This window comes from Myotis davidii, unplaced genomic scaffold (genome assembly GCF_000327345.1).
Source record: "Myotis davidii unplaced genomic scaffold, ASM32734v1 scaffold290, whole genome shotgun sequence".
In the NCBI taxonomy this organism is placed as follows: Eukaryota; Metazoa; Chordata; class Mammalia; order Chiroptera; family Vespertilionidae; genus Myotis; species Myotis davidii.
Window position 1 is genome coordinate 808,531 of NW_006285049.1, and position 11,146 is coordinate 819,676.

Below are 11,146 nucleotides of genomic sequence, written 5' to 3' on the forward strand. Positions count from 1 at the left end.
GAGGAAGAGAGAGGGATAGAGAGATAGAAACATCAATGAGAGAAAAAACATCGATCAGCTGCCTCCTGCACATCTCCCCACTGGGGATGTGCCTGCAACGAAGGTACATGCCCTTGGCCGGAATCGAACCTGGGATCTTTCAGTCCACAGGTCGACACTCCATCCACTGAGCCAAACCGGTTTGGGCAACAAAAAACTCTTATACCTGTTAGAGTAGCCTTTGTCAATAAGACAAGCAATAACAAGTGTTGGAGAGGTTGTGGAAAAAGGGGAACCCTCATTGATTGCTGGTGGGAATGTTGATTGGTACAGCCACTATGGAAAGCAGTGTGGCGATTCCTCAAAAATTCGAGAATAGAGCTACCATACGACCCAGCAATCCCTCTCCTGGGTATATACCCAAAAAACTTGAAATCACAAGCTATATGTACCCCTAGGTTCATTATAGCATTATTCATGGTGACCAAAACATGGAAACAACCAAAGTACCCTGCAATAATGGACTGGATGAAGAAGATGTGGTACATGTACACAGTGGAATACTAATTAACCATAAGAAAGGATGAAATAGCTCCATTTGCAACAACATGGATAGATCTTGAGAACATTATGCTAAGTGAAATCAGTCAGTCAGAAAAAGCTAAGAACTATGTGATTCACTCATATGTGGGATATAAAACTGAAACTTGTGAACACAAACAGCAGTGTGGTGGTTGCCTGAGGGAAGGGGGTGGGAGGAGGAAGGGGTCCTAATATATGGTGACAGGGGGATTTGACTTGGAGTAGTAAGCGTATGGTGTAACATACAAATCTTGTAACATAGAAACCCACACCTGAAACTTATGTATTCATGCTGACCAATGTCACCCCAATAAATTTAATTTTAAAAAGTGGTATACATTCTTACAATATACATGAGCTAGTACAGAAAATCTCTGAAGGGAACACAAGGTACTTAAGAGTGGTGGCCTCAGGGGAAGGGGCAAAAAGTCCAGAGTGGGATGGAGGCATATTTTTCATCATATGCACTTTTGAACTGCTTAAATTTATTATTAATTATTTTAGCATTTATATATATATTGATTTTTCATAAAACAATCTATTATAAAAAGTGAGAGGTGAAAAAAGCAAGGTTATAGAAGTATGAATAGTTTTATTCCTATTTATATAAAAGAAAGAAAAATATATTTGCATGTTTGAAATTTAGAAAATTTGTGGCAAGATATGAAACTTATCAATAGGACAAGGTAGGGGAAGATTTTTTTTATCTTCCATCATGCATCCGTCCTTTTGTACCATCCTTTTATTGTTAATCCTCATCTGAGGATATTTTTTCCATTGATTTTTTTTTTTTTTTTTTTAAGAGAAGAGTGGCAGGGAGGGAGGGAGGGAATTTTAAGAACTGTGATAAATAAGGGGCCTAGGAAATACCTGATGTTTATAATGAAGCCATGCTAACTGAAATGTTCTCTCCCCAGGGGCATATAACTGCCAGAGATAAGCAATCTGAAGTTTCAAGTCCTCTCTCTAAGTTGGGGAAAAGCAAGACATTGATCTCTAAGAGGCAATGGAACAGGAAGGAACAATGATGATTAGGTAGGATCTCTTTGACCAGCCAGTGGGAGCTGCCCAGGGTTCAGAGCCTCTCTTCTCTTAGGAAGGCCAGATCTATATGGAGAGCAAGGAATGGCTGCACAATTCAAACTTAAGATAAGCCTAACTTATCTTCATCGAAGAAAGTCAAATTGGCAAATTTAGGAACAGAATATCTACAACAGAAGATCCTAAATGAACTATGGTTTAGACATGATTTAAAAAAATCGTAGAACACATACAAACAAAAAATCTATATATTCATGTGTATATATACATATATGCCTTGAAAAATCTATAAGGGTATACACCAAATTATTATTTTTAAAAAATGTTTTTTTTATTTATTTCAGAGAGGAAAGGAGAGGGAGAGATAGAAACATCAATGATGAGAATCATTGATAGGCTGCCTCTTGCACGCCCCACACGGGATTGAGCCCGCAACCCAAGCATGGGCCCTGACTGGGAATTGAACTGTGACCTCCTGATTCATGGGTCAATGCTCGACCACTGAGCCACAACAGCTGGGCTACACCAAACTAAGTCATTACTAAGCCTGAGGAATAGAAACTTTAACTTTCTCCTTTTACATTTCTGTATTATTTGATTTTTTAAAAAATATATATTTTATTGATTTTTTACAGAGTGGAAGGGAGAGGGATAGAGAGTTAAAAACATCGATGAGAGAGAAACACCGATCAGCTGCCTCCTGCCCACTCCCCACTGGGGATGTGCCCGCAACCAAGGTACATGCCCTTGACCGGAATCGAACCTGGGACCTTTGAGTCCGCAGGCCGGCGCTCTATCCACTGAGCCAAACCGGTTAGGGCATTATTTGATATTTTAAATACTACTTTTGTAATTAAAAACAAAATGTAGAAAAATCTTGATAATTTTCAAAGTTTTTATGGTCACAGAAAAATATATTCAAATACTTTTCTATAAGATTTTAATTTCGACTTAAAGACTGTTTTCATAAACAGTGGCTTCCCATCTGTCTGGGTGGTTAAATACAGTTTTGCTTGGATACAGAGATAGACCTCAGAATCCTTCAAGGTTGTTTTAATCTCTGAATTTCCTATAAAGCAAGGTAAGCAATTAATCAGAAAAGCAGGGGGTTTTTCCTGACACCCAGCAGGCTGATGGTGTTACTGGACAAATTCCCCGAAATGAGGTGATGAGCCTTTTAGAAAATGGCTTCCCAGTACTCCTTGACTACTGTTTTCAGTACTGAAAGACACACACAATCTCTCGTCCTCTCTAAATCTGTTCAACCAACCTGAACCAGGCAGCTCAGCTTCAGCCAAAGAGCCAAGGGAAGCCCTGAGGCAGCTGAGTTCTGCACCACTGCCACTTAGTCTGCGATTCAGACTTGGGAGAACAAATACTGGAGAAATAAATCGCTCTGCTGTTATTAAATCATAGATGCTGGAGTGGGGATAGGGTGCAAGGGTCTGGCACCGATGCCACCTGCTACGTGCGGGAGCTCAATTATACGGTTACATTCACTACTCCTGCCAAGGGACAGGCAGGGAGGAGGGTGCTGATACAACCTTCGGTTGCCTGGGAGAGCCGTTGGCAGCTGTGGTTTTTCTAAACTGGTAAGCTCTCCTTTGGAAAGTCATGAATCTTTCCCACAGGAACAGCTGCATTTGCTCATTCTGGCTCTTCACATTTTAATTTGGTTCTGAAGCTAAGCAGCGGACAGATGACTTAGGCATCAGACACCCTCATTTAAGCCCCGAACAAACTGTCTCAGAGACTTCTACCACATGAGGCCCAAAGAAAAATAGATAATGAAATGAAGTCACTTGCCGCTGGGAAACAAATGTGGGAACATTTATGCAGTTGTTTTTATTTACTCAACTCTAAAGATTGACTGTGGCAATTTTTTGATGAGTAACACTTAGATTAACACTAATTACATAGCTATAAATTTGATTCAGGATAAGAATACGATTTAGAATGAGAATAATAACAACAAAAATCTTCAAACATTAAAGCAAAGAAATACTTCCCCCCCCTCTTTTAACTTTAAATAAATGCTATTTTCCCATGGACTTCCCTAAACACGTTTGCAGTCTAAGGAAATTAAGGAAACAAAGCTTTGGATATTTTGAAGAAACTGCAGGTTAAGCTATCATGCCAAGCGGGAGACTGAAACCCTGATCTGAGTGTCAATCTCAGGCACTTTGTGAGAGGCAGATTCTTAAATATTTCCTAGTCTTTTTTTCCTTTTCACCAATTAAATTTTCCACTTCTCTAATTCAGTGCAGTACACAATCCCCTCAGTGCCTCTCCTGGTTAAACTGTTGTTTAGAGGGAACCTGACAGGCATGTGTGGCTCCTCTTAGATTGGAAAGGCAGTAGGACTAGCTCTGGCCCACCCACTCCTGAGAGCCTGACCATGGGGACTGCTGAGGACGGCCTCTGCGGGCAAGTGAAAGGCCTGGTGCCCTGGGAAGAACACTGCTTACTCTTGGGAAACTTGGCCATCATTGCCCATGATTCCTGGTAGAAATGACCAATCAGAATTAATCCAAATCACGGGGAAAGGTCAAGGGAAAAAAAAAGATCGCCCTCCAAAAATAATGAGGAAATGAGGAAAGAAATATTTAGAATGGTATAAAAACTGATATGTGAAAACGTCTTTCTGTTATTAAATCTAACTATAAGTTTCCTAAAGTCCAGTTACCAAGTTGAATTATGTGGGATAAAGGAGAAAGGCCAATTGTAATTTCCCTCAAGAGTTCACAGCTGCAGGATGAGAGGTCCTGGGTTTGCGCTGCGGGAGTGGGCCCCTTTTGAATGAGGGCTTGGGTGGGCTGGGTTCCATGCTGGCTCTAGTTCCATTGTTCCCTGCAGAGAGCGCCTGGCCCCGTTCACTAGCATTTCCTGGTGCCTGGGGTTGTGAACTCTGATACCTGGAACCAGATGAATACCATGAGCTATTTCTGTAACGACCCATACTGTCATGTTGTCCTTGGTTTGTGGAGTCACTGAACTTTTGGCCTTGTGGCCTGTAGCCTTGTCCTCCTCGTCGGTTCCCCGGCAACACCTAAGGACGAAAGAATAGGATGTCCAAAATACTCTGGCATTGTGGTACTCCATTTGTTCCAGTTTAGTTTATAGGAGTATTCTGACAGCATATTGTGGTAGTCCATACTCGGGACTCAGTGATCTCTCAAGATTCACAGAATTCTGCCTAATTCAGCCTAGCCACTGCATCCGAAATATCATTCCACTGCATCAGAAATGATCATTCTTTCACTACTTTTTCCTGCCTTTCACCCCTAGGCTCTTCTCCACTGAAGAGGAGTTCACTTTTCTTTAGCTGGGCACATGCTAAAGAAAGAAGAACATTCCTTGGGTTGGCACAAGCCCTCAATTGGGCAAGTATCTTATTACATGTCTGAGCTTTGCAGATAATAAATAATTTGTAAAGATAATGAACATTTGTTATGTTAAAATAAACATCATTATGACCTGCTTTGCTATATAAACCACAGATTCAATCACACTGCTATGACATGCAGTACATTTTTACATTACAACCCAGAAAGTTTATGGCATGGGATTTTATTTTTGTCTTCCAATTTCAATTCTGAAGAATTACTGACAGCACTGCTTTCAATTGCTCTTGTGTATCTTTTTCAAACCAAGGAAAATAAACTATGGATTATGCTTCAACTTTCTAGTGTTCACTCCCTATGGAACCAAGTTCACACTCTCTCCGGTATATTCTATGTTGTACTTCTAAGGAGTTGCTGCTTCATTCTGGTGAACCTGCCACTGTGGTATTTATCTACCTTGAGATGGGTGCACGACTCCCACTGTGACTAATTACCAGGCGTTACTACCTACGACAGCTAGAATCACTGCCAACATCAGAAAGTCAGCAGTCTTGGCAACAGGAAATCTAAACTGGCTGGTGGTTTGGAACATACATACCAAATGCTTTCTCTGGAACTAACAGGCTGGAGGGATTCAAAATAGGTATGCAATGCGAATAAAGAGAGGAAGGTAATGTACTGAACTGTCAGCACTTAAACGGTGACAATTTAAATATTTAAAAATAAAAATAAAAAAATAAACTGTGCCCTAACCAGTTTGGCTCAGTGGATAGAGCGTCGGCCTGCAGACTGAAGGGTCCCGGGTTCGATTCCAGTCAAGGGCATGTACCTTGGTTGTGGGCACATCCCCAGTAGGGGGTGTGCAGGAGGCAGCTGATAGATATTTCTCTTTCATTGATGTTTCTAGCTCTCTATCACTCTCCCTTCCTCTCTGTAAAAAAATCAATAAAATATAAAAAAATAATAAACTGTGAAAATCTGGTAGCTTTCTTCCTGACTAGCTCAGTGTGGAAGCCAGATTACCTGGCGATGAGGCTGATAGGACCGGCCACTGGAGTCTGCTCTGCCTGCAGGAGTCTCTCCTGGTGCCGAGTTTTTCTTGTTAGTACTCGTAAGGCTGGGACCAGAGGCACAGGTGGAAGCAGCAGCAGCAGCAGCAGGGGCATCATACAGGCTACTGAGGGACACAGATGTAACTGAGCTACATCGCGATCGGGTTGAATAGCTGTTCTTTGGATGGGACACTGAAACAAATATAAGAAATATGCGGTTATATGATGAAAGAGGATGAAGGGTAAGGTTTTCACCATTTCACAAGAGCAATTTAAGATAAAGAACGCTTATACATAAAACGGGTAACAAAAAGGAAAATCTCCCTTCTGCCATTTTCCTCCAAATCCCCACTGCTCTTAGAAATAAGCCAATAGTTCAAGACCAGAGTGACTTATCCCCCCACCAACTAGTGCCTTCCTGACACTTCCTACTACCTAAACCTAGGAATAACAATATAAGCCATACATACAGTTCCTATGTGAGGAACACTCTAAAGTACAGACAAAGGAACACTCTACAAAGAAAGACAAAGGTAAAGCGTTAATCTTTTTTAAAAAAATTTGAACGATGCACAGTATAACTAATCAAGATTAGTTAATATGAACAGAACTAATCTTTACAACAAACATGTATCTTCCTAGGATTCTTTCACAAAAACAATCCCAAACTTAAAATAACAATTTAGCTGAAAAATATTAACATTTTCAATTCGAATTTTGTCAGAATTCAATAGTTTAATGCTCCCCACTAGATTTTTTTCTTGGTGTTAAGCCTGGACTAGTGCTGAGTTCACAATCACTGCCCTAGAGCCAACATTTCACTTTCATACCGAGATGGAAAGAACCAAGGAGCTGAGCTCAGGATTGGTGGCACACAAACTCTCACCTTAGAGGCACCACCCTCTTTGAAGCTATTGTTTATCACCTATTGTACGTCAGGCAAGGTAGGTATTATTATCTCCATTTTGGAGAGGAATAAAATGAGGTTCCAGAGGAATAAAATGAGTAGAGGCAAACTTGGTCTGACTCCAGAGCTCCAATGCTCTTTAAACTTCATATCATACACTCTCAACTCAACAGAGAATGGATGAAAAAAATGTTATTGCAAATTTAGGGAGCCCATCCTCAGTGCTCCAAGCATCTGCATCCACTGACTTCTTAAAGATCTCAGAGCTGCTTTTCATAACAAACAAACAAAACACAAGAGGCACGAAAGAAGAATCAGAAGAGAAGCCAACCAGCACTTCAGTCTGTAATTAGTACAGTGTGGTCTTCTCATCACCATCTCCAGTGCCCGGAATCTCTTGCTATCTCACCTTGTCCAAATGAATCAATGTTCTTCTTTAGGGTCTCTACGTCACAGGTGAACCGGGCTACTCTTCCCAGATCCTCATCATATTTACGTTCACTAACAAAGTGCTGGAAAAAGGGCAAAGAAAAGCCTCCAGGTGAGACATGCAGTACACATGGGATCTACAGTTTCTGTAGAATGAAACAGAATTATTTTCAATTGAATTATTTTTATTGCTTCAAAGTTTGCTCAATGGCCACAATATTACCAATGCTGGGTGACTGACAAAATTCAGTCATTTTCTTCAGAGCCCAAAGAGAAGTCTATTTAGGAGCTTTATGAAATACTACAGGATGGTCAAAGCCCACTAAGTATAATCACAAGAAACTGCAGAGAAAGGAGAAAGTCTTTATAGAGGGCCACTTTCCGCTATTGGCTACTCTCCACATTGTTCCATTTTATACATTTTATATAGCTCACAGTTTATAAACAGAGGCAGCAGCAAAAAAACACTCTTAAGTTACAACAATGATTCCATTTAAATAGGTGGTCTGGTTCTTTAGTAAAAACTTCCTTAGGAAACACACTTCAACTCTTTGTAAAGTAGAATTTGTTAGTCCTTGAAATAGAAACAATTTCTTGAGATGGAAAATCATTCATATGAAAAAGTCAGCTTCACAAATGAGAAGTTTGTGCTGCATAAAATTTAACCCTTTTAAGCTGACTGAGTTGAGAAGTAGTCAACCCCTTGGGTCAAAAACTAACTATACTACAGAAAGTGAGGGACTAAATACATGTCAGGAATAAAGTGTTTCTGAGGGTCTATTTCAATAAACAATTTCTAACGTAGCCTGGAATCACTTTAAGATGAAAAGGAGATGAAAAAGAAAAGTTATAACTCTTCTGGATAAAATTCAGAAGAACCGAACTCCTTAGAGCAGTCTTGGCAGTGGTCTAATTCCACTTTGGATGTTCGAGGGGTAGAACTGAATGGATCAGAATCCTTGAGATGCATCTAACAGTGAAAGGGAAAGGAGAAATAAAAATTACCGCTGGCCTTTGAAGCCCTAAAGCTTCAGGGTATATTGTGGCTCAGGAAAGCACACAAAGCTCTGTGACAAAGCCTTCAACATGTAATATCAGTCTGAGATTAAGTCTGAAACAAATTCTAGAGTCTGTTGAGCCAAAGACATAACAGGAATGACGGAAATAAAATGATCTGGAAATCAGACATTTAAATTGCATAGCACCCACTTCAGTACACTCAAATGTGGAGAGAAACAGATCCTTAGTCAGCCTGCAGAAATATTTCTAGCAGCTTTCAACCACGCGGGAAGGAGAACAGATGAAGCCTGTAAGAGCCAGAATTCTCATCTTAATTCCAAAGGGGTTTCCGGCTTCTCCCAGATAGTTGAATGAGACAGATTGGCATCACTATGAAGACGACCTTCTATAAAATTTAGTAACATAGTTTTAGTTAACCAGAAAATGGTAATTAAAAATTTGCATTGTTTTGCTATTTCACCCCAATAGAGTCTAAGTGGAAGAAGTGAAAGTAACATAACCTAGGGTTTGTGTAAAATACTGAATCAGAGTGATGACAAAGATACCTGTAAGGGCTTAGGTGATCTTCCATCTATGTTTTTATTTTACAAAGGCTGTTATATAGCCTCTGCAGCAAGTATTCCACTTAAATATAGCAATAAACCTCATGTATTCAGAAAGAACAGAAGCTAAGGGCTCAGGATTAGAGCCACTTCTCCCTTGTCTATATAGCTCATCTACACTAATAAAAGAGAAAAATGGTAATTGGCATACAACGCTACCCTTTTCATTGGCTAATCAGGGCTACATGCAAAGTAACTGCCAACTAAGATGGCAATTAACTGCCAACTAAGATGGCAGTTAACTGCCAACAAAGATGGCGGTTAATTTGCATATGTGCATGCGTGTGTAAAAGTCAATATCAATGTTTATGAATGCTCGTGAATGGGTGTGTATGAATGTGGGCTGTGTGTGCCTGTGTTGGTGCCCAAGACGGGAGTTTTCTCATTGTAACCTCAAAGCCTTACATTTAGACTTTTGTATCATTTTCAGTTGAAGTTAAACAAAGTCACAGCAAAGCACTGACAGCCTTGCCCTGACCACAGTGGCTCAGTTGCTTGAGCATCATCCCTTGCATCAAAAGGTCACTGGTTCCCCAGGAGCCATCTCATCAATGTTTCTCTCTCCTTCCACTCTCTCTAAGATCAATTAGAAAACAATTTAAACCAAACTAACTACAACAGAACCACACTCACAGAACAATTCCATCCTCTTCAAATATATGTCCTGTAGTGGACTCATCACCAACACAGCCTTATCTACAGTAATAAAAGAGAAACATGGTAATTGGCTTATGACTGCTACCCTTTTCACTGGAGGTCCCCTGCCCAGACCTTACACCTAGAAGATACAAATATAGGGTGGGCAAAAGTAGGTTTATAATTATTCATATGGAAAATACAAAAATTAATAAATAATAATATAAGAATAAATTCTGTGTTTCTCCTACACACAACTGTAAATCTACTTTTGCCCCCCGCCCCCCTTAAAAATGGAAGCATATATTGTGTTTACGGGTAGGAAGAATTAACATCGTTAAGATGTCCACACTGCCCTACCCAGTTTGTTTCAGTGGTTAGAGTGTCAGCCCTTGGACTAAAGGGGTCACAGTTTCGAGTCCCATCAAGGGCATGGCATGTACCTTGGTTGCAGGCTCGATCCCTGGCGCCCATTGGTGCGTGCAGGAGGCAACCAATTGATATGTCTCTCTCACATCGATGTTTCTCTCTCTCTCTCTCTCTCTCTCTCTCTGTCTCTCTCTCTCTCTCTCTCTGCCCCCCTTCCACTCTCTCTAAAAATCAATGGAAAAATATCCTCAGGTGAGGATTAAAAGCAAAACAAAACTGTGGAAGCTCCTCAAAAAGTTAAAATGCAATTGCCTTATGACCTAGTGATTCCACTTCAAAGAAACCCAAAACACGAATTCAAAAAGATTTATGCAATCCTATGTTCACTGCAGTGTTATTTACAATAGCTAAGACATCCAAATGCCCAGCAAAAGAGGAGTGGATAAAAAAGCTGTGGTAACCCTTGCCGGTTTCTCAGTGGTTAGAACATTGGCCCTCAGACCAAAGGGTTGCAGGTTCGATTCCCGACCCCCGTCTGGACTCATGTGGGAGCCAATCAACTGATGTGTCTCTCACGTGTCAATGTTTCCCTTTTTTTCCCCCACCTCCCCCACTTCTATTTTTTCTAAAAATCAATGGAGAAAATATTCTCCAGTGAGGGTTAAAAAAAAAGGCTGTGGTACATATATAAAATGGAATTTAATAAATCATAAAAAAGAAGGAAATCTTGACATTTGCAACATAATGGATGGATCTAGAGCAGTGATGGCGAACCTTTTGAGCTTGGCATGTCAGCATTTTGAAAAACCCTAACTTAACTTTGGTGCCGTGTCACATACAGAAATTTTTTGATATTTGCAACCATAGTAAACATAATTGTTTTATTGCTTAAAGTCTTACAAGGAGTATTACATATGTCTTTTTCCCCCACCCTTGAAAATCCCCTGGCCTCCCCTACCCCCCAGTGTCTTATGTCCATTGGTTATGCTTACATGCATGCATACAAGTCCTTCGGTTGATCTCTTCCCCCCCCCTCCAGCCACCCCGAACCCTCCCCGGCCTTCCCGCTGCAGTTTGACTATCTGTTAGAGGCAGCTCTGCCCCTGTATCTATTTTTGTTCATAAGTTTATAATGGTCTTTATTATCCAGAAATGAGTGAGATGATGTGATATTTTTCCTTCATT

General features: G+C 40.5%; 1 protein-coding gene across 1 annotated transcript in view; it reads right to left on the minus strand.

The window, feature by feature from the left end:
* Positions 1-2,711: 2,711 nt before the first annotated feature.
* Positions 2,712-11,146, minus strand: part of SPATS2 (spermatogenesis associated, serine rich 2) — a 108,881-nt gene continuing 100,446 nt past the window's right edge. Inside the window, exons 9-11 of the mRNA XM_015558551.1 lie at positions 7,315-7,417; positions 5,970-6,190; positions 2,712-4,651 (exon numbers count right to left, since the gene is read on the minus strand). Coding sequence (XP_015414037.1) covers positions 4,337-4,651; positions 5,970-6,190; positions 7,315-7,417 — 639 coding nt within the window. The 3' untranslated portion in view covers positions 2,712-4,336. The remainder of the gene's footprint in view (positions 4,652-5,969; positions 6,191-7,314; positions 7,418-11,146) is intronic.